At 39.7% G+C, this 25,231-nt stretch overlaps 1 protein-coding gene across 1 annotated transcript in view; it reads right to left on the bottom strand.

Annotated features, from left to right (window-relative positions):
- Nucleotides 1-25,231, bottom strand: part of F13A1 (coagulation factor XIII A chain) — a 154,618-nt gene that overhangs the window by 52,627 nt on the left and 76,760 nt on the right. Inside the window, exons 7-8 of the mRNA XM_057494210.1 lie at nt 6,984-7,158; nt 4,342-4,480 (exon numbers count right to left, since the gene is read on the bottom strand). Of these exons, the coding sequence (XP_057350193.1) occupies nt 4,342-4,480; nt 6,984-7,158 (314 nt within the window). The remainder of the gene's footprint in view (nt 1-4,341; nt 4,481-6,983; nt 7,159-25,231) is intronic.

Below are 25,231 nucleotides of genomic sequence, written 5' to 3'. Positions count from 1 at the left end.
CTTTAAACAGCACAGCCAGAGGATTGCAGGAGGTAAGTCTTGGAGTCCCTGGCCACTTCCCACGCGAACAGCCGTTGTCCTCGCTCCCCTGGGCCTATGAGGGAAGCCCCTTCCCCTTGCCTCTGTGGCTCACATTACAGCCCACCTGATATTATTTATATGGTTGCCTTACCCACAAACAGTGGATAGAGTTCCTCAAGGACAATGATTCTGATTAATTTCTCTCTGAATCCTTACTATCTAGTATTTTGAACATATTAGTGCATGATAGTGTTTGTCCAATGAATTAAATGACATTAATTCAGTTAAACAAATATTTAAAATTGTTTCCAACCAATTCCATTTATTAAGCCCTTACTCTATGCCCTGCACCCTGTTACATGTGGCAAAACAAAAGTAATAACTCAGATATTGTTCCTCCTTTTGGGGTTGTATTCTGGTGGGGGTGAAGCCAAGACGTGGGTATAGTTTTTTCATCCTATATAATGAAGTCTGACTATACCTTCTCCAGAAAAAGGACGCAGGATAATGCTTACATTTAAAGGGAGAAGAGCCTTTCATTTAAATCCTTTTCGTGACCCTGATAAGTGCCACCATCCCTTTCTTTTAAAATGGTTTCCATTTCCACTGTAATCATGGTATAATGAGGAAATCAAAAAGCTCTTTCAAGGTGAAGCCAAACCTTTGCACCGGAGTGCGCCATCCCCCTACCCCCTGACAAAGAGCCCTACATCCCCATTCACTGTGTGGACTGCAGCTAAACATTGAGAAAATGTCTTCATTAAACTGTCCGCAGTGATTCATAGACGCCTTCCCCCAGAGGTTAGACATGATTCAAAACCCATCAGCACCCCGGGGACAGGCGGCTTAAATTGCTCCCTCTAGGATATGCTACCTTGGGTGGAACCACTTGGAATTTCATTTGCTGTCCCGAGGCCCGATTACTCTGCCCAGCTGTGACCTTCTGAGGTTCCTGGGCCCCTCCCTCTCCTGTATCACTAAGAAGCCGGCTCTTCCCTCTGGTGGCATCAACAGTGTCCACCCTGTGCAAAACTGCTGCCCCGTGAGAGGGGACGCACTCTCGGAGGGGCAGTCCACCATGCAGGGCCCTACGGTGGCGAACCAGGAGAGGCAAGTAAGGAGTGAGTGATGGTCTGTGGCGGTAAATGGAGATGGGTCAGAGCCCGGGATGACGTCCGAACTTTGCCTTTCTTGCCTTTGGGGTGTGCTGAACATCAGGTACGTCTGGACGCATTCTCGTGCCCTCCTTCTCAACCCTCCACAGTGGCTTATTTCCACTTTGGGCTCAGTGGACCTGGCTGAGTCATGGGAAGGAGGAGACCCCGCTGGACAAATTAATTCAACACAGATATACCATCAGGGCCTCAGTGTCGAAGAGATGGTGGAGGCACGAGAGAGACACCAAGGATTCATTCTCAAGTTTCCTTTAGAAAGAGAGGACATGGGCAGGGCAAAGAGGGCAGCGGCCAGTGCGAACCAGCAGGGAGTTGGGGCAGACGTGTCAGACTGGAGCCTGTGGGGGGGAATGAGTCTGGGGGCTTGGGTGAGGCCAGGTGCTCCTGAGACCCCTGGGAAAGTCATTAGGCCAGGTATTGCCAGGCATGCGGCCCTGGCCTCTCAGCGATCAGCTGATGCTCACCATGTCCTTCCTGCCCTCATCTCAGCCTGTCAGTCTTCTGCTCACCCCACTCCTTGCTTGCCCACCCTACAGCTCAGGCAGCCCTACTTCTTACCAGGAGCCATTACTAGTCCAATTAGCAGGCACTGATTGAGCACTCCCTCTGGGCCTAGCACTGTGGTGAGTAATTTACCTGGATCATCTCATTTAATTGTCACAGCCCTCCATCAGGATATGGTAACTACTAAGATTACTCTCACTCTATTGAGGAAGAAACGGAAGCTCAGAGAGGTGATGTCATTTTCTGAAGGTCACACAGCAAGTAACTGCCTAAAGCCAGAACTTGCCATGGGGGTGTGGCTGTGGTAACCATGTACTGGTGGGTTTGTCCAGGGACAGCTCCCACCAGCCTTCTTAAACAAGGAAGGTCTTAGAAATACTTCCAGTTTTCTGGAACATCTATAGCTTCTGAGGCCCACTAATGTTTGCTCTATGAGGCATAAGTTTCTGTTTTTGCTTAAAAAATACCTCAAAATGATGGAAAAAGCACTGTCATCTTGGGACACTGAGCACCTCTCCTTTTCTGACTACTTCAATGTGCTTAGGTTGATGGCAACATATTGTCTCCAAGAAATTCCAGCTGTGTGACTAATAATGACGGCAATAAGAACAGCTCACATTCATTAGGCACCTGTTATGTTCAGCTCTGAGCTGAGCGAAACAAGAAATGTTGTCGTCTCCACTTTAGAGGAGGAAAGAGGGGCACACAGAGGTTGTGCCTTGCTCAAGGTCACACAGCCGTCTGCGGCAGAGCCAGGCCTCACACCCAGACTTGACTGAGCCCTTGAAGCTTTAGTCGGATGGGAAGTTGTCATATTTTGAAAAAACCATGTGCCAAGAAAGGAAACAGAGAGGAGCCCAGAGTTGTGGTCTGGCTGTGGAGGGCGGAGGGGGCTCCAGGCCAAGGAGCACAGTCCCAGGGTGCTGGATATTTGGGAAGGAGAAGGAAGGAAAAAGGATGACAGGGCCAGGGAGGAGAATTTGGAGCAGAGAGTTGAAAGAGGAAAGGGTCATCAAGGTCAAGAGCTATCAGCATCACGATTTTGTATGCATTTTGTTCAGGGCCTCATGCGGTTATTTGTGAGGGGTGCCCCATGGGAATTTATGACAGAAGGCATTCGGATCTAGGAATAGGGAAGAATAATTTCGAACTGCAGTTGGCTACAAAGGCACCGAGTGTTTGTGTAAGGAAGAGGAGTGCAGTGCAGAATGCCTGATAATTCCCGTTTTGCTATTTGCGACTGTCACAACAGGCTCTGGGGATGGCTTTTTGGTCTGTTTTTGTTGTTCCATATACGTGCAAGGATGCTGTACTGTAATTCCAAGGGTTTAATGATGCTTTAAATTGCTGTTCAGTTTACAGAGGTGAGGCTTTGTCTTGCCTGTACTCTCTAGCTTAGCATTGCTTAGCTCACTCCCTTCAAAGGAACTGTACTATTTTTTATTCATAGTAGCACTTTTGCTACTAGTTCAGTGATTTCCTTCTTTCAACATTCTCAAATGAGCATTTACCAGCATTGGTGAGTTAATACTGCTCCTACAACTGTGATCCATTCCTGTAACGCAGGGGAGTTAAGGCACTTCTAACTTTTAATTTCTCTTAAAATGACTTTGTAACTTCCAACCATCCCCATTTGGATGCTTTTACAACTGACAGTGTGTTAGCTTTATTACCTATAAAGAACAAGTGTAGGAGACACATTGTTGGCTTGGAAATTCCATCTAGTTCAATGCCTAGTAATTTCCTCCCATACAGACCTTCATAAATATCCTGTAAATTTGGACTCCAAGGACTTTTCCCCTTTTTTGAATATTGTTTTGGACTGAGTGGGTCACAGAGAAAAAGACAATTTCTTTGGGCTCTTAAGCTTCCTGTAGTCAGCTTGTGACTCAGCTGTTCAGGGCAGCGAAAGAACCATGTGGTTGCCCTTTGGTAGTAATTTCAACTTTACTCCCATTTCTACTTCTGAATGAAAGATGAGGTCACAGATCAAGGAGAACCACATCTTAACATTCAATCAATGTTATGTTTACATCAAGTATATGTTGCAAAGGCAAATATGCGTTGTGTTAATGGTTAGAGGCACATGGGTTTTATTCTCAGCTTACCAGATTCGTGACCTTGAGCAAATTACTTTAACCCCGTCAGAACTCAGTGTCCCCATCAATTAATGGAAATATTAATAAGCACCCACCTGATAAAACTGTTAAAAGAATTAGATAAGATCATGTACACACAGGGACTGGCACATAGTGCTTAATAAATGTTAGCTATATTACTCTTAGAGTATTGATATAGTAAATGCTTGGCTCCCATATCTCTGCCATTCAGCATAATATTCATATACTAAGGCAGAGAGGGACTAGTATAGACTCTAGCTGAAAAGCTATGGCCTTCTTTGGTGGTTACTATAGTAATGGGATGATCAATCTTTGTTACTAGGAACCCCAACTGCTTATTCAGTAGCATTTCTCATTCATTATCCAACAAAAAAATCTCTGATAATCAAACATTTCTGTCTATGGTATCAAACAGTCCTTAAAATAGAAGAAAAAGAGACATGAGACTGAGCTTGATTTGCGTAAATGTCTAATGTCACTTTCATTTGATATCAGCAAATGCCTTTGTAAATCAAACTCACCACACTGAATCCTTGGTGAGTTTGGAGTTCACGTTCCCATCTTCTTCCAGGAAGATGTCCATTTGCAAGTTGGCATCATTATCATGGGCTGAGAAATAATTGGTAACCACTCTTGCCGGTATCCCAAGGCATCGTAAAACTGCAGGGAAGAAGACAGACCACAACTAAACACATCTCCAAAATTTAATAAAGACATAGTGAAAGTCCTTTCTCATACAGGGCTTTCTTATTTTTCAACATGAAAAGCCCCTTTGTGCATGTTGTCCTCAAATGTTCCATACTGAAGAAGGGGGACTATTCTCCAGCAGTGGGCGCTGCCCGGTCACTCAGACTGCGCCGGGGACAAAGGAAGCCCACTGCAATAGAATCCCAATAACAGGGTTCCAAGGGTTTAGTTACTAATCCTACATCATCAAAGCAACATTATTTTAGGCCAGCTTCTGGGACTATGTTCCTGAAAATTACATTAAAAAACAGTGGATAGCAAGTTAAGAATTTACAAAGCAGGTCCTCAGTGGGATTTGTTCTCCTGGCGGAAATTTGCTTCTGTGACACTTGGTGGAAGGTGACACCACAGATTTATTTTAATTGTTAGATAACAAATTACCTGCAAACATCTTTTGCCATATGTACCTATTGATTAAACTTAATCCAGATGCCCTTCCTGGTTCCCAGAACACCAGACATCAGGGCTCATTGAAAATAATTCAGCTGACAATTTTAAGATGAATGACTTGGCTTGTCTTTTTCTCCCCCTCCGAATAGGTTAGGACTTTTAACTAAAGCCTATCTAACTCCTTCAGTAGAACAACCTTGGAAGTCCAAATCTGAGTCAGATACTAAAGTGTCCTCATTAAATGACTTAACCTTCACACCGCAAAGAAGAGCAAAGGCAACCACCACCTGCCTCCTACTTCTGTCTTCCTTTATACCCTATTCATGCCACAGTTTTACCAGTAAAATGACTGGCACTCTAGTTCTATTTCTGGCTTAACACTAACTCACAGAAAAGGACTTGTTGCAGAGTCTGCCAAGCTCACGGTGTTAATATAGGTAAAGCCTGACACTGGGCCACCAGTACCTCCTTCTTTCCAACTTTCCTCTTCAGGTTTATTCCCCCTGTGACTTCCCCACATTGTGCTTCTGCCTTTTCCTAGCTTACCACCAAAGCCTGTTTTCAGGAATAGATCTAACAACCCTTTTATACAAAAGGCATAAATGGAGTACGGTGTTCACTATTTTATCTGGTTCTAAGCCCAAAAGAACTGTCCTGAGGTAGTGGGATTACAGACAGCAGGAGGATATGGGGATGCAGAAGGTCCTTTCTGTTTTCCACGAATCATTTCATATGAGTGGCTGCCTCTGCTGGGCACCCTTTACATAGTTTTGGCTTGGGGACCACGAGGAAGGGAGGTCTACCTCTGATCATTAGCCCCCCTTGAAGCTCAGGTTTCTTTTTAGAACTCCAAGACCAACACTTTTAGGAGACTGATGCATGGGTCTTTATTGTTCCTAGGAAATACATATTCCTTTAGCCCTTGGGTATACTCAAATAGCTAAGAAAATAATCTCATTTGGTTTGATGCCATGGAGAAACAGAACATAAAACTCATGATTTCTTCCTACTTGGATCACCAACTAATTCTTGAACTGTTGCAACTTTGAGATGAAACTGATAGGCTTCATAATCATTTATAAAATGGCCTCAGCCCAGCTTCCAGCCTCCATCCCCTCCTTGATTTTTCTGATTAAAAGAAAAATGCTGATTAGGTAAAACATTCTTTATTAATGAGCAAGCAGAGAGGACACTCCAACTTGAGCTTAATGTTTTCTCCAAGGCTTTAGAAATGGCATGTTAATGAAAATCATTACCAATGATGAAGATATACTGAAATAAATATATTTTTAAAAATATTCACTGAATTAACGATTACACTGTCTGGGCTTAAGCAGGCAAATGCTATTTTGAAAAATGATGCATGAGCTGAGAAGAATAATTCTGTTCCCATATGTTTTCCCCTACAGATTGGATATTGGGTGGATTAAAAATCAGAAGGGAAACTGGGGAGTAAAGACTGTTCATTACATTCTGCCATCTAATTTGGCAGGGCACTGCTCACATGTAAAAGTGGAGATGAGAACTGCCACAGTCCCTTCCATAGTTAGGGTGAAAATTAAGTGGCTATATTTATGAAACTTCTCAGTAATAAGCAATAAGCCAATAAGTGTATTTATAAAACTTCTCAATAACAAATAAGCAGCATATATCTTATTATTTATTATTTTAAATTTTGCTAATTAAAACTTTTTAAAATGTGAAGAATTACTGAAAATAAAATGGCAAATCCTTCCCACATTCATACTTGGCCCCTGGGACCCTCCATTTCCCTGGGTGTTGAATGATGAATTAGGTAGGAAACAATCCACCATTCTTTCTATAAAGATTCTGCACTCAAAGAGAAACTATGAACATATTTAACCCAGTACAATATAATTATGCATTGGCTACATCCCAGAATAGCCACCCATAAATTCTATAGAGCCAACAAAGGCTCCTAGGTCTCTTTGTCAGGTTATAGATAAAATGTCTTGAAGTGAAATTTCCTTTACATTAAAAAAATATTACTCAGTTGGATACTTACATGTGTTAAAGACACCAGCAAAAACCCAGCACTGACCATATCGGACCGGATTCTTGGAACTCTGGTATTCCAACAGAATGTCAACACTTCCAGTCCAGGCTGATGGGGGGACGCCATAGGAATAGGTATTGTCCCAGGAGCCCACGAGGACACCTTCGTCATCTTTGGCATTAATCTAAATGAGACCGTGAGTAGTGAGAAGGAAGAAAGACCATCTGGAAGAGTCCTCTCCAGACTCCGACGCTGGGCAAGCTAAGGCTTCCACTACCTTCCAAGTGTCCTGCACGATGAAAACAGCTCCACTGCTGCTCAATTCACTTTATGTTGTCAAGGAAAGTGATGCAATGACTAAGTGTGTAAAGGAGACCACACATCTGAGACAGCCTCTCACGTAGCGTATTACTGGGGTAAGGCAGTGTTGCATGGCAGATAGGAAGAGTTGTAACGTCTTCTCCACATTCTTAGGAGAAGATATGCATAAGGCACGTGGTCTGGTTGGAATAGTGCTGGAAAATGATGAGAGGAAGGGAGGAAGATGATTAACAAAAGCAATAGCTGGAGTAGGAATCAGGTAGGGGTCTTTGTCAAAGGAGAATTCAAAACTGACGAATGATAACAGATGTATAGGTAGTGTGGGAACCCAGAGTCTCATGGTCTAATGAGTTTTGACTTCGATGATGGGTGGCAGACTTTAGAGAATTGCAAAAGTAAGGCGATGCTGCCATAGGAATTAAGAGTTAATAAGAAATTAGATTCCCATGGTTACCTTACAAAGTTTGCTTAGGGACTAAGTTTGCTTTAAAGAAGTATTTTCTTAGTGATTTTTAAGGTGATTGCACTATTACAGTTTTGCTGAAAGATATTTCCATTTACAGAAAGAGCTTGGGGTATTGCAGTGTAAGTATGGGGGAGACATAAGGAACAAATGGCAATCTTGAGTATTTGAGAAAACCTTGCTACACATTCAGACCACAGTCATTGGTAGCAGCGGGCCTCAAGTGCAGGAACAATGCCCGTACACTTACTAAATATGTGAGTGATGATTCAACAACTATTGAACACCTCCTCTTTGCCAATATTCGCTTTTAAACACCTTTTGTGTTTAAAATAAAACAAAGATGAGGAAGTAATAATTTCAAGGCACAAGGCACCCTGTCTATATTTTTGGTGGCACTACTGAATCTTACCTCTCTTGGTGTAACTTTCATCGTGTTTAAGTCAGAAGAATGTCTAGAAGGGAAACAGTGGAAGTCCTTCCAAAAACTGGTACCACTTAAACTATGTTCATATGTTGACATGACAACATATGTTGACATGTTAGAGCCTTGTTCCTCAAAGTGTGGTCTGTGGACCAGCAGCAGTGTCATCCCCTAGGAGCTTTTTAGAAATGCAGCACCTCAGGCAACTCCTCAGACTGGCTGAATCTCAGTCTGCAGCTTAACAAATCCCCAGGTGATTTGTGTGCACATTAGTTTGAGCTGCATAGATGTAGATTGTGCTGAGAAGACATTAGTGAGAATTGTGAAACATATCATTGAAGCAGTGTGTTTGGATTATGAAAACCATAAAAGAGGTATTAAAATATGGTGGCTCTGAGTTCACTGCCTTGCCAATTAACAGCTCAGCCTCAGCAATTGCCCAGACCCTGGTCTTAGGCTGAGCTTAGTTGTATAAGAATCTGTCCTGCCCACTGGGTCATAGGTTTATTGAGAACGGAGATAAAAATCTTTCTGACTTCTAGCAAGCATTGGCAAAGAGCAGGTACAATAGTTGTTGAATAATTACTTGAATATTCAATAAGCATATAGGCATTGTACATCTGAACAAGAATAAGACCTTCTAGCTGGGGAGAAATGGACAAGAAATCAATTAAGTGGAAGTAAAGGTTACTGGTATCAGGAGAGAAAGATGTACAGGTAGAGGGGGGCTCAAAGGAGGCAAAAAATAGTTTTATCAGGTTGGACGGTGGTGGTGGTGGTGGGGTCTGAATAGAGGAAATGACATGAAAGCCAGGTCTTGAGGGGCTGAAGGCCAGAAAAGTCTATCTATGTAGTGGAAACAGTTTGAATAAATGCTGGATGTCATGAAACAATATGGCAGTTTCAGGGACCGGTTAGGAGTTCTTCATGGATATCATGTAAGTAGGCAATATGGGATGAAATAGAAAATATGAGGAGAAAACACAGAAGATGTGCAAGCACCCTTTACTCTGAATGACAAACCCTCCACTGAAAAATGGGAGTTGCTCCAGCACTGGGTGGCATTTCCCTAAAAGGGTCCTTCTGAGGAGTATTCTCATTTTTCTTCTTTGTGTACTCAGGTTAAAGTGAAGGTAACTACCCACTTGACTTGTTTAATGTAGAAAAAAAGTAATTATTTGGAGATTTCTGAAAGACCTTTTCAGCTAATTGCAAATTCATGTAAATTGCCTTTGATGTAAACTTTGACTTTATCCTGTAATTCCATGAAATGACTGGAGGGGTGGGCAGCAGGGTTTAGCCAACTATTTTGGTGCTATTCATGATCAGTACTTCTCCTTGCAATTCAATTGATTATTTAAAAGTCTGAATATATTATAATGAGGCCTGAAGAGTGCTTTGATAGGCTATGGTGTGGTTTGGTCTTTGTAGATAGGTAGATGCAACTTTAATTCACATTACCATTTCCCTGTACTTATCACTGAGAAATAAGTAGGGCCTGTGAATCACAGAGGTGGAAGTTCCTAAACTATGATTCTGATGACTGATTTTCAAACAGATAGCCATTAACTAGAGGGGCTATTTATAGTGTACAGTTGAACCTCATTAGGTAATGGGAAGAGTAAGAAAAAAAAAGCTCTCTCCTCTACAGACCTTTTAATTGTTAATGCTGAACTGCTCCCCTGTTGCTAGATAAATCATGACTCCCACTTATTAGCATTTTGCCAGATTAGCTACTGTTTTCTAAATAGAACATTGATTTCTGGGGAGCCAGATACTGAAAGGGAGAGGTCTTTAGTGATAGATATAAAGGGTTAAAGTAGTATCTCCTCCCTAGACCACAGAATATGTTTGGGGGCCACTTCAAGGGCATGCTGGTCCTTTTTCATGCCACAGTTGACTGTTTTAAGATCCTATCATGAACTCTGAGGTTGGCCAGTGACAGAATGAAATGTCTTGGTCTTGCATCATTGGTAGGCAAGGAGACAATAGGGACCCAGGGCTTTGGATAGGGAGTGTTAATCAACTTCATTAAGGTTGCATTACATTGTCTTCCCATAATACCTACAATTTTGGAAAACTGCAAAACCAGCCCCCACCCCACAAAAAAAGCCACTATTAGCAACCTCATGGCATAACATAATTCAGTAAACTTCAAAACCTAGTTCCAAGAAGAAAAGGAGGACTGTGTAGTGGAGCACAGAGGCAGCATAACTCAACTCCTAACCCTAGCCACCAGTTCTGCAGAAGCTACTGTCAAGTCAACAAAATCCTGAGAGTTCTCATTTGTATTTCAAAAGCTGCAAAGAAACAGACTGAGCTGAAATGCTGATCTTTTTCTTGTTCTGATCAGATTAGTGAGAATAACTGCTATGGGGAAATGTGGAAAGGGTCTGCACCCCTAATGAAGTAGATTCTGGGACTACTCCAGAATGGGGAAATAATACAAAGCCTGGGAGTTATCAACCTGTAGGAATGAAATATAGCTTCAACTACGTGGAGTGCCTTCTGGAATGAGAAATTCAACAGAATATTAAAAGACAGAGCAGATCCCAAGTATACTAACAGAGAATGCCATCTCTTCAGGTAAACTCATTTCCCTGCTCCAGCCTTTCTCAGGGTTCTAAAGAGTAGATAGAATGAAATACATTGGCCTCAGACTGTAGCTCAGAGGAGAAATCAAGCCAATCTTAAATTGGGAAGTGTCACCTATGCTATATTAGAACAAATAGAGCACTTGGAGAAGAGTTTTATGCAAGTATGAGCAGACATTTTAAAAAAGGGAGAACAGAGAGAAAGAGAAAGAGAGAGGGGAGGAAATATGAAAAAAAAATACATAGAAGAAAACAAAATTAAGGAGCATAAAGAATTTTCTCACAATCTCTTAGGAGATCACACACCTAAAGGCACAAATTGAGGATCAAATCACATCATTATGGATCTAAAAATAAATTATAAACTGTAAGAAACAGAATAGATACTGCTAAAAAAGAAAATTAGTGACAGTTGGTGCCAAGATGGCGGCGTGAGTAGAGCAGCGGAAATCTCCTCCCAAAACCACATATATCTATGAAAATATAACAAAGACAACTCTTCCTAGAATAAAGACCAGAGGACACAGGACAATATCCAGACCACATCCGCACCTGAGAGAACCCAGCGCCTTGCGAAGGGGGTAAGATACAAGCCCCGGCCCCGCGGGAGCCGAGCGCCCCTCCCCCCAGCTCCCGGCGGGAGAAGAGCAGGCAGAGCGGGAGGGAGAAGGAGCCCAGGACTGCCGAACACCCAGCCCCAGCCATCCGGGCCAGAGCGCAGACACAGTACGTGCCCGGGGGGCCCTGGATGCTAGGGAAACCAGGCAGCAAGAACAGTGAGCGGGCACCGGAAGCCTGGCACCAGAGGACATAAGAAAAGTGAGCGGCCATTTTTTTTTTTTTTTTTTTGGTGAGCGCTTTTTGGAAGTCTTAAAAGGGCAGGGTGGGACACTTAATCCAGAGGTAGAGAATCTGGGGATCTCTGGGCACCCTAATCCCCTGGGATGCAGGGAGCAGGGAGGCCCCTTACGGAGATAAATAGCCTCCCAGCAGCTCCTGCTCCAACGCGACTCCACCATTTTGGAGTAGCTGCCCGAGCCAGGCCACGCCCACAGCAACAGCGGAGATTAACTCCATAGCAGCCGGGCAGGAAGCAGAAACCCTGTCTGCCCGCAGCTGCGCAGCACAAGCCACTAGAGGTCGCTGTTCTCCCAGGAGAGGAGGGCCACAAACCAGCAAGAACGGAAGTCCTTCCAGCCGTCACTCGTCCCAGCTCTGCAAACTATTCCTATCACCATGAAAGGGCAAAGCTACAGGCAGACAAAGATCACAGAGACAACACCAGAGAAGGAGACACACCTAACCAGTCTTCCTGACAAAGAATTCAAAATAAAAATCATAAACATGCTGACAGAGATGCAGAGAAATATGCAAGAGATATGGGATGAAGTCCGGAGGGAGATCACAGATGCCAGAAAGGAGATTGCAGAAATGAAACAAACTCTGGAAGGGTTTATAAGCAGAATGGATAGGATGCAAGAGGCCATTGATGGAATTGAAACCAGAGAACAGGAACACATAGAAGCTGACATAGAGAGAGATAAAAGGATCTACAGGAATGAAACAATGTTAAGAGAACTGTGTGACCAATCCAAAAGGAATAATATCCGTATTATAGGGGTACCAGAAGAAGAAGAGAGAGGAAAAGGGATGGAAAGTATCTTGGAAGAAATAATTGCTGAAAACTTCACCAAACTGGGGGAGGAAATAATTGAACAGACCACGGAAATACACAGAACTCCCAACAGAAAGGATCCAAGGAGGACAACACCAAGACACAATAATTAAAATGGCAAAGATCAAGGACAAAGAAAGAGTTTTAAAGGCAGCTAGAGAGAAAAAGGTCACCTATAAAGGAAAACCCATTAGGCTAACATCAGACTTCTCAACAGAATCCCTACAGGCCAGAAGAGAATGGCATGATATATTTAATGCAGTGAAACAGAAGGGCCTTGAACCAAGGATACTGTATCCAGCATGACTATCATTCAAATATGATGGTGGGATTAAACAATTCCCAGACAAACAAAAGCTGAGGGAATTTGCTTTCCACAAACCACCTCTACAGAACATCTTACAGGGACTGCTCTAGATGGGAGCACTCTTAGAAAGAGCACAGCACAAAACACCCAACATATGAAGAAGCGAGGAGGAGGAACAAGAAGGGAGAGAAGAAAAGAATCTCCAGACAGTGTATATAACAGCTCAATAAGCGAGCTAAGTTAGGCAGTAAGATACTAAAGAGGCTAACCTTGAACCTTTGGTAACCACGAATTTAAAGCCTGCAATGGCAATAAGTACATATCTTTCAATAGTCACCCTAAATGTTAATGGGTTGAGTGTACCAATCAAAAGACACAGAGTAACAGAATGGATAAAAAAGCAAGACCCATCTATATGCTGCTTACAAGAAACTCACCTCAAACCCAAAGACATGTACAGACTAAAAGTCAAGGGGTGGAAAAACATATTTCAGGCAAACAATAGCAAGAAGAAAGCAGGGGTTGCAGTACTAATATCAGACAAAATAGACTTCAAAACAAAGAAAGTAACAAGAGGTAAAGAAGGACACTACATAATGATAAAGGGCTCAGTCCAACAAGAGGATATAACCATTCTAAATATATATGCACCCAACACAGGAGCACCAGCATATGTGAAACAAATACTAACAGAACTAAAGGGGGAAACAGACTGCAATGCATTCATTCTAGGAGACTTCAACACACCACTCACCCCAAAGGATAGATCCACCGGGCAGAAAATAAGTAAGGACACGGAAGCACTGAACAACACAGTAGAGCAGATGGACCTAATAGACATCTATAGAACTCTACATCCGAAAGCAACAGAATATACATTCTTCTCAAGTGCACATGGGACATTCTCCAGAATAGACCATATACTAGGCCACAAAAAGAGCCTCAGTAAATTCCAAAAGATTGAAATCCTACCAACCAACTTTTCAGACCACAAAGGCATAAAACTAGAAATAAACTGTACAAAGAAAGCAAAAAGGCTCACAAACACATGGAGGCTTAACAACACGCTCCTAAATAATCAATGGATCAATGACCAAATCAAAATGGAGATCCAGCAATATATGGAAATAAATGACAACAACAACACTAAGCCCCAACTTCTGTGGGACACAGCAAAGGCAGTCTTAAGAAGAAAGTATATAGCAATCCAACCATATATTAAAAAGGAAGAACAATCCCAAATGAATGGTCTAATGTCACAATTATTGAAATTGGAAAAAGAAGAACAGATGAGGCCTAAGGTCAGCAGAAGGAGGGACATAATAAAGATCAGAGAAGAAATAAATAAAATTGAGAAGAATAAAACAATAGCAAAAATCAATGAAACCAAGAGCTGGTTCTTTGAGAAAATAAATAAAATAGATAAGCCTCTAGCCAGACTTATTAAGAGGAAAAGAGAGTCAACACAAATCAACAGTATCAGAAACGAGAAAGGAAAAATCATGACGGACCCCACAGAAATACAAAGAATTATTAGAGAATACTATGAAAATCTATATGCTAACCAGCTGGGAAACCTAGGAGAAATGGACAACTTCCTAGAAAAATACAACTTTCCAAGATTGACCCAGAAAGAAACAGAAAATCTAAACAGACCAATTACCAGCAATGAAATTGAAGAGGTAATCAAAAAACTACCAAAGAACAAAACCCCCGGACCAGATGGATTTACCTCGGAATTTTATCAGACATACAGGGAAGACATAATACCCATTCTCCTTAAAGTTTTCCAAAAAATACAGGAGGAGGGGATACTCCCAAACTCATTCTATGAAGCTAACATCACCCTAATACCAAAACCAGGCAAGGACCCCACCAAAAAAGAAAACTACAGACCAATATCCCTGATGAACGTAGATGCAAAAATACTCAACAAAATATTAGCAAACCGAATTCAAAAATACATCAAAATGATCATACACCATGACCAAGTGGGATTCATCCCAGGGATGCAAGGATGGTCCATCAACATCATCCACCACATCAACAAAAAGAAAGACAAAAACCACACGATCATCTCCATAGATGCTGAAAAAGCATTTGACAAAGTTCAACATCCATTCATCATAAAAACTCTTAGCAAAATGGGAATAGAGGGCAAGTGCCATCTATGATAAAACCAAAGCCAACATTATATTGAAGAGTGAGAAGCTGAAAGCATTTCCTCTGAGATCGGGAACTCGACAGGGATGCCCACTCTCCCCACTGTTCTTTAACATAGTACTGGAGGTTCTAGCCACGGCAATCAGACAAAACAAAAAATACAAGGAATCCAGACTGGTAAAGAAGAAGTTAAACTGTCACTATTTGCAGATGACATGATACTGTACATAAAAAACCCTAAAGACTCCACCCCAAAACTACTAGAACTGATATCGGAATACAGCAAAGTTGCAGGATACAAAATCAACACACAGAAATCTGTGGCTTTCCTATACACTAACAATGAACCAACAGAAAGAGAAATCAGGAAAACAACTCCGTTCACAATTGCATCAAAAAAAATAAAATACCTAGGAATAAACCTAACCAAAGAAGTGAAAGACTTATACTCTGAAAACTACAAGTCACTCTTAAGAGAAATTAAAGGGGACACTAACAGATGGAAACTCATCCCATGCTCATGGCTAGGAAGAATTAATATCGTCAAAATGGCCATCCTGCCCAAAGCAATATACAGATTTGATGCAATCCCTATGAAACTACCAGCAACATTCTTCAATGAACTGGAACAAATAATTCAAAAATTCATATGGAAACACCAAAGACCCCGAATAGCCAAAGCAATCCTGAGAAAGAAGAATAAAGTAGGGGGGATCTCACTCCCCAACTTCAAGCTCTACTATAAAGCCATAGTAATCAAGACAATTTGGTACTGGCACAAGAGCAGAGCCACAGACCAATGGAACAGACTAGAGAATCCAGACATTAACCCAGACATATATGGTCAATTAATATTTGATAAAGGACCCATGGACATACAATGGGGAAATGACAGTCTCTTCAACAGATGGTGCTGGAAAAACTGGACAGCTACATGTAGGAGAATGAAACTGGACCATTGTCTAACCCCATATACAAAAGTAAACTCAAAATGGATCAAAGACCTGAATGTAAGTCATGAAACCATTAAACTCTTGGAAGAAAACATAGGCACAAACCTCTTAGACATAAACATGAGTGACCTCTTCTTGAACATATCTCCCCGGGCAAGGAAAACAACAGCAAAAATGAACAAGTGGGACTATATTAAGCTGAAAAGCTTCTGTACAGCAAAAGACACCATCAATAGAACAAAAAGGAACCCTATAGTATGGGAGAATATATTTGAAATGACACATCCGATAAAGGCTTGACATCCAGAATATATAAAGAGCTCACATGCCTCAGCAAACAAAAAACAAATAACCCAATTAAAAAATTGGCAGAGGAACTGAACAGACAGTTCTGCAAAACAGAAATACAGATGGCCAACAGACACATGAAAAGATGCTCCACATCACTAATTATCAGAGAAATGCAAATTAAAACTACAATGAGGTATCACCTCACACCAGTAAGGATGGCCGCCATCCAAAAGACAAACAACAACAAATGTTGGCGAGGCTGTGGAGAAAGGGGAACCCTCCTACACTGCTGGTGGGAATGTAAATTAGTTCAACCATTGTGGAAAGCAGTATGGAGGTACATCAAAATGCTCAAAACAGACATACCATTTGACCCAGGAATTGCACTCCTAGGAATTTACCCTAAGAATTCAGCAATCAAGTATGAGAAAGACCAATGCACCCCTATGTTTATTGCAGCACTATTTACAATAGCCAAGAATTGGAAGCAACCTAAATGTCCATCAATAGATGAATGGATAAAGAAGATGTGGTACATATACACAATGGAATACTACTCAGCCAAAAGAAAAGGGCAAATCCTACCATTTGCAGCAATATGGATGGAGCTGGAGGGTATTATGCTCAGTGAAATAAGCCAAGCAGAGAAAGAGAAATACCAAATGATTTCACTCATCTGTGGAATATAAGAACAAAGGAAAAACTGAAGGAACAAAACAGCAGCAGAATCACAGAACTCAAGAATGGACTAACAGGTACCAAAGGGAAAGGGACTGGGGAGGATGGGTGGGTAGGGAGGGATAAGGGGGGGGAGAAGAAGGGGGGTATTAAGATTAGCATCCATAGCGGGGTGGGAGAAAAGGGAGGGCTGTACAACACAGAGAAGGCAAGTAGTGATTCTATATTTTGCTATGCTGATGGACAGTGACTGTAAAGGGGTTTATAGGGGAGACCTGGTATAGGGGAGAGCCTAGTAAACATAATATTCGTCATGTAAGTGTAGATTAGTGATACCAAAAAAAAAAGGCAGTTCCTGTGTGGTAACCTGCAATGAGTTCTACACAAGGGTATAAAGGGCATATAAAAGTGCAGGCAAAGGGTCTGTTTGTGTTTATACAGAGGATCAAAGCCTAATTGGGCTACCCCGAAAATGAACTAAGATACGATATGAAAAAGAACTTCCAACATCAGCACTCTCTGGAAGTCTCATGCCAGAAGATGATCATCAAAAAACCCCAACAAAGATCCTGCACTGCTACAGCTGTAGATGCACTCATCCCACCAGTTCCTGGACTTGCCATGGGAATGAGGAAGGAGATATCTAAGCTGGCCTGTGCATACAGTAAAACAACAAATTTGACTGAATCTATACTGTTGGAACTCAACCAAGAATTAGGAGAAGTGCAAATTGTAGCGCTCCAAAATCTTACAACTACAGACTATTTACTGTTAAAAGAACATATGGGATGTGAACAGTCCCCAGGAATGGGTTGTTTTAATTTGTCTGATTTCTCTCAGACTGTTCAAGCTCAGTTGGACAATATCCACCATATCATACATAAGTTTTCACAAATGCCTAAGGTGCCTGACTGGTTTTCTTGGTTTCACTGGAGATGGCTGGTAATTACAGATATGCTTTGGTTATGTAACTATACTCCTATTATGTTAATGTGTGTGCGCAATTTAAGTAGTAGCTTAAAATCTATACATGCTGAAGTTACTCTAGAAGAAGATATGTCAAAGAAATAATCAATCTTCCCATGTTTTCTCCCGCCTGCTACTTCTATAGCTTTTCTTCTTCCTTCCTAATTACAACCCTTAAATAGAATTCGTGCCTCATATCAAACTTACCGAGTATCATAATTCTTCCAAGTGGTAAAGATACCTCAAGACAAATGCTGGGCATAGAAGCCACAGGGCATAAATATGCAAAGAAGTAAAAAGCTAACCTTTTCAAACAATAAGGCTTCTCTCTCACTTACCAACTTTACATTTCCCTGTATGGCCCCGCAAGATGACTGGTTAGCCAGAGACGGGTAAGATTCCTCAAGGGAGGAACAACCTAAGACAGGCACAGTCGCAGGGGGGCCATCAGGTGAGAAATTGGGGATCAACAGAGGTGAGGCTTAGAACCTCACCCCCCTTGTTCTGAGAGAAATCTTCTGCATACGTGGATGTTTTATTGCCCTTGTCTAGCTTGGATTAACACATAGTCTACAGGCACACACCTGATCATCTACATTTGCTCTCTTACAACACTAAACTTTGTTTTCTACCTTTATCTTGTATCTACCTACCACTTCAGCATTTTATTAAAAATAATAATAATAAAGAGAGAAATGTGGTATCCACATATAAATCAAGTATAAAAATCAAATGAGTATTCATATTTGAACTGACTGTTTATAGTTCATAATGCATGAGCAAAACCAAAAGTTTCTGTGATGACTGCCCTTGTACTGTTCACCATGTAACTTATTCACTATATAAGAATTTGTTCTCCATGTAAGAACTTGTTCGTTATGCTTCAGAAGATTGGAGACTGATGAAAATTAGGCTTGGGGTGGATTAATGATTGTGCATTGAGCATTGACCCCCCTATACAGAATTTTATTGTCGTTAGCAACCATTTGATCAATAAATATGAGAGATGCCCTCACACACACACAAAAAAAATACACACTTCCAATTGTAAAATAAATAAGTAACCGGGATGTAATGTATAGCATAAGGAATATAGTCAAAATATTGTAACAACTTGGTATGGTGATAGGTGGTACCTAGAATTATCATGTATATAAATGTTCAATCACTGTGTTGTACATCTGAAACTAATGTAATGTAATACTGTGTGTCAACTACCCTTCAATAAAAAATAATTATCTACAAAAAAAAAAAGAAAATTAATGACATGGAAGAAGAGCTTGAGATAAATACTAATGGAAAAGATTAAGAGAGTAAGTTATTTAGAGAGAAGTTCGCAGTTATGGAAGGCAAGAATGCACAACATAAGGATAATTAGTATATTTAAAATAGAGAACCCATAAAATGAAATGGAAGTAAAATCCATAGCATAATATAAGAAAATTTTACCTAATTGAGGAAAAATTGAATATATACAATGAAAGGGCAAACTATGCTCCAGGGTAATTTGACTCAGGATTCTCATTGCCTAGGAACTTTAATTAAGCTTTCTGAACCTAAAGATTAAAGAATAATTGTTCAGTCATAACTACAGAAAATGCAACTTAGCAACAAGTGAGGAAATCAGGCTGCTTCACACTTCTCCACAGAATCATGCAATGATGGCAAAACATAGTCAATCAGTATTTGTATAGTCCTGAGAGGAAGGTTGACTTAAAAATATTATGCATAATTAAAATGCTCTGCAAATATAAATGCAGCCAGCAAATATTTCCAAACATGAAGGATCTCAGGGAATATAGTACCAATCACAACCAAACTACTTGAAAAGTGATATCAAGATAATAAAAAGCTGAACCAAATGAAGAGCCCAGAAGCAGAGCCTCTGGTAAAAGATCCAGCGATGAGAAAAATCCATATATGTTTAAAAATCTTTGGGAACGATAGTAACAGAATGAATGTGAATTATTCAACTTGATAATCTAAAAATAATTATAATCCTAAGAAAAATTTAGACATGAGGGAGGAAAGAGGAAAAGAAAAATGGAAATGCTAATGTTCTAATGTTTTGATCTCTCTTAGTTGAATGACACCATTTAAAATTAAAACATAACTTTATATGTAATTACTTTATTCTCATAATGGTTTTCATAATTTTCAATAACCTTAGAGGTGTCCGTTAGGAAATAATATTTCTTATAGTGAAGAAACATGTATTCGAAGTTTAAAAATTTGTTCTGTTGCAATTCAGTTTTTTCTTCTGTGAGGTAAAATTTAATAAAATTAAATAAAATGTAAAATTGAATAGAATTTGAATATAATTAAATAAAATACTTCATGTTAAATATTGTGATAGAATTTTGCATAAATAAGAAGAGACCAATGGAACACAATAGAGACACAGAAATAGACCCCAGAAATAATATATTCAACCAATTTTTGACAAAGTTGCAAAAGTTAATCATGGATAAAGAATAATTTTTCAACACATGCAGACTGGAACAATTGGATATCCATGTGCAAAAATGAACTTTGATTCATATCTGTACCATATACAGAAGTTATCTCAAAATGGATTATAGGTCTAAGTGTAAAACCTTAAATTATAAAACTTCTGGAAGGAAACAGAAAAATATTTTGTACCTTTTGGTTAGGTAAAGATTCCTTAGATATAATACCAAAAGAGTGTTCCATAAAAAATATATTTATAAATTGGACTTCATCAGATTAAGAACTTTTGCTCTTTGAAAGGAATTGCTAAGATAATGAAAAGATAAGTTCATAGTGGGAGAAAAGATTTGTAAATCACATATGTGATAAAGGACTTCTCTTCACAATATGTAAAGAGTGCTTGAGAATCAATGATAAAGAAGTGAACAAAATGTAAAAGCATGGGCAAAATATTTGAACAGATACTACATCAAAGAAGATGTAGTATGCATAGCAAATAAGCACAACCAGTGATGCTTACTGTCAGGAGTTATAGGAAAATGCAAATTAAAACCACAATGAGGTAACACTACATATATATTAGAAAGTCTAAATTTAGGCCAATCATATCAAGTGCTGGGGAACCTGGTGGGAATCTAAAATGGTACAGTTATGTCAGCAGTTTATAAAAATATAAGAGATATATCCTGCCATACAACCTAGTCTTCCTACTCCGAGGTATTTATCTAAGAGAAATAAAGCTATGACTATCCAAAGGCTTTTACATGAATGCTTCTTTTTGTAAGAGGTAAAAACTGGAAACAGCCCAAATCAAATGGCAATCAACCAGTGAGTGGATAAACAAATTGTGGTTTATCTATACAATGGGACACTAATCAGCAATAAAAAGGGATGAAATGCTGCTACAAACATGCATAGATTAGTCTCCAAATGACTTAAAGAAGCAGTGAAGAAACCAGACAAAAAAAGAGTAAATACTGCATGATTCCATTTACGTAAAATTCTAGAAAATATAAATCAGTGGGTAATGATAGAAAGCAAAACAGCAATTGCCCAGAGATGGTAAACAAAGCAGGGAGTTGTCAAAGGGAGAAATTACAAAGGAAACTTCTGGGAAGTGATGGATATGTTCATTGTTTTCATTTTCATGGGTGCACCAAAATTATCAAACTGCTTACTTTAAATATGTGCACTTAATTGTTTGTCAACTACACCTCAATAAAGCTATAAAAAGTAAGTTAATACTTTTTAACTAAAGTAGCATCAATAGTATAATATCATTTGTGGTTTAAAAACTAAATATATATATCAAATTGGAATGATATACATCAAATATTAATAATGGTTATTTCTTGGTGGTGAAATTTGTCGTGATTTTTTTGAAAGGTTTTTAAAAAATTTTCATCCTTAAATTTTTCTGGATTGTCCAAGTTCTTTTTAGAGGGCATTATCTTTTTAACCAAAAGTAAAAAATATCTTTCATAAAAAGTCTGAAAGTGTACCAAGATATTATTGGGTTTAATTCTTGCAGTGAGAATATATATAATTATTATTTCCTTCTTCACACTTTTAAAAATGTTTAGAATTTCCCCAAATATTCACCCTGGGAAAAATAACAGTTAAAATTCCTTTTGTGCCCAGTAGGGTGGGTCGCCTCTCTGAACTCAAGGCTTAAGTCCATGGGGAGTGATTAAACTGGGTTTGCTCAAATATAGGGAGGTGCAGAAGCAATGCTCTTGGAGGGCTGGAAGGGTGGCCAACCATTCAGAAGGTGGACCATCAGGGACTGGGGAACTGTGGGAAATCCAGGAAGAAAATGCAGTGTTTTTTGGGTGACAGACCCTTTAAACGGGATCACTGAAGGCCACTGGCCTGTGCTGGTTCTGAAGTGGAGCTATCAGCAGAGAGCCTATTCAAACCTTAGGACCTGATGCTGGAGTTTGTACTGGGTAGACCTTCACCCTAGACTCTGAAAAAGCCCTGGGTTCCTGTGGACTTCAAAGGACAGGAAGAGTCTAAAGCATTAACAAGCACTGGACTCTGTCCGAGTTTAGTCTTGGACGACTGAGAAGATTTTAACTTGATACTGAAAAATAAAGAAATCTGACATTTTTGATTTTCTAATTTCCTATAGCACATAGCTTTGCATTTTGTATGATTACTATTTTTTCTGCTTCTTTTTAAATATGTAAAGGTATTTTTCTTATCCTCTGAGCACATTTTATATGGCTATGATGAAATGAATTTTCTATTATAAACCTACTATATTCTGTTAAATTTCATTGTTAAAAGTTATGTTCTCATGTAATTGTAGATTAATGATACCAAAAAAAATGTTCAATGTAATAAAAGGAAAAAAAAAAGTTATGTTCTCATAAAGGCTAGGATTTCTGCAACTCTTGTAGAATCCAGTTTTATAACTAATTCTGTCTATAATAGCTTCATGAAGACCATTGGATATAAATTTTGGGTCACATGAACTAACTACACTGGTGGAGAATTAAATTTAGGAAAGAGAATTATTCCTTGAATAAGATCTTTTCCTGGTTTTGTGAACCACAAGCTTCAAGCAGCAGTCTGGTGGTGCCCAATCTTAATTGTGGAGAGAAGTTGTATAGTGGATGTCAGTTGTGCCTATGACATTACAAGGTTCTGCAAAATAACCTCAGAGGTCAGTATGTTGGGGGTTGGGGAAGGAGATGGCTGAGTTGTGGTCGTGGTGGGGGAGGGAGGTCAGGCACCATCTCTCTCCATAACAGCTCTGTTTTTCTCATTTATGTATTTGAGCTCAACTAGTATTTGTTTGAAAAATTAGTTGCAAAAAATAAAATTTGAAAACCCATTGGTCTGGGAAGGTAGAGATATATTTCTTGTGTCTGCTCTACCATTTGTTAAATTATCTGGTGAGGACAGAAAGGTAGATGAGCTGAAGATGAGGTGCTCTCAGGCAGGTATCCATGGGCAGGCCTCCCAGCAAAGACATCCCAGAGAAAGAAATAGGGTGGCAGGAATTCCATTTTCTCCCTTGCCTGGCTCCTCATCTTTGATCTTTTTTTGGCTTTTCAAAGCACTCACATGGGTGTTGGTCCAAAGAGAAGGAAAGGCATCTACATCTCCTTGGCTTTTCATAGTAGTAGCCTTAACTGCAGGCTGTTTCCTGCCTTGGCACTATTGGAAATATTCTCTATTCCTGTAATGTCCTTCCAAACTGAAGCCCTTTCTTTACCTGGTGCATACCTCTTGATTCTCTAAAACGCAGCTGGCTTTCATTCTGGAAATCTTTAACTGGCACTTTGATTTGGAGGTCCTTTCTCTGTGCTCACAGAGTTTTCTTTGCTCAGTAGTATGCTCCTGTCTATCACATTGCCTTGTGTCCTTGGTTGGTTGGTTTTAGTCCCATTACCAGCTGTATATTCCCAAAAGGAGGCAAAGCACCACGCAGTTTTGATTTGTTTTCCTAGTGCTGGCACAGAGTGGGCACTCAATAAATTCTACTGAGTGAGGGGATATGGTATCTGTGGATGGTGAGTGCAGGTCACCTTTTAATGTGTATTTACCAGACCAAAAGAAATGGGTTAATCAGAATGCCAACAGACATTTTGTTGAAACTGACACGTTGTTTCTAAAATTTATGTAGAAATTAAAAAGATCTAGAACAACCAAAACAATTTTGAAAAAGAAGAACAAAGTTGGAAGACTACCTGACTTGATGATTAACTATAACACTACAGTAATCAAGACAGTATGGTATGTAATGATAGACAAACAGACTGATGGAATGGAATAGGAACAGAACACAGAGTCTAGAAATAAGTCCATGATCACACACTGTTTGATTTTCTACCGTCACCAAAGTAATTCAATGGGAGAAATGACCATCTTTTCAACCAATGAAAGCCTTTGAAACAAATGAAAGCCTTCCCAACAGTCTTTTCAACAAATGGTGCTAGAATAAATGGTAAACTGGGGAAAAGTAAACCTTGACCCCTATATCACATAGAAAGATAACACAAGATGGATCATAAATGTAAAGGTAAAAGCTAAAATTATAAAGCTTCAAAAAATATAGGAGAATATCTTCATGACTTTGTGGATTTAATTATTTCTTAGGGAGGATTCTTCAAATAATTAAAAAAATTGAATTTCATAAAATTTAAAAACTCATTCCTTAAGATACACCATTATGAAAATGTAACAACAAGGCATGTTCTGAGGGAAATAGCTTCTGTAAATATCTGACAAAGGACATGTATTCAGAACATATAGACAGCAACTACAACTTAATAATAAAAAAAAGATTCAATCCAATGAGAAAATGGGCCAAGACTTGAAAAGATAGCACACCAAAAAAAGATGCATTAATGGCCCATAAATGCATGAAAACATGCTCAATATTGTATTTATTAGAGAAATGAAAATTAAAACCCCAATGAGATTCTACTTTATATCCACTAGAATGATTACCATTAAAAAGGCTGAGCTGAAAACACCAAGAACATGAGAAGTTGTGGAAGAAATGGAACTGTCATATATTGCTGCCAGGAATGTAAAATGGTCCAATCACTTTGGAAAACTGGCAGATTCTTATAGTTAAATATATCGATGTTCTATGACCTAGATATGCTGCCTTTAGCTACTTACCCAGAAATATGAAAATGTATGTACACAAAAAGACCTGTACAAAAATGTTCCGAGTAGCTGTATTCACGATAGCTTCAAATTGGAAACATCTCAAATATCCATCAACAGGTGAATGGATAGACGAATTGTGATGTAGAGTACAATGAAATACTGCTTAGCAATAAAAAGGAACAAATTAAAGCCATGTACAAGAACCGACAGAGTTAAAGAAGCCAGCCCCAAATAGTAAACACCGTATGAATCCATTTACGTGAAGTTTAAGAACAGGCAAATCTAATCTATTGGAAGAAATCAGAATAGTGGTTGCCTGTGGGGGTGTGTGGATTGACT

Source organism: Manis pentadactyla, chromosome 16 (genome assembly GCF_030020395.1).
Source record: "Manis pentadactyla isolate mManPen7 chromosome 16, mManPen7.hap1, whole genome shotgun sequence".
In the NCBI taxonomy this organism is placed as follows: domain Eukaryota; kingdom Metazoa; phylum Chordata; class Mammalia; order Pholidota; family Manidae; genus Manis; species Manis pentadactyla.
The sequence above is the reverse complement of the archived record's forward strand: the minus strand, read 5'-3'. Positions and strand labels throughout refer to the sequence as shown.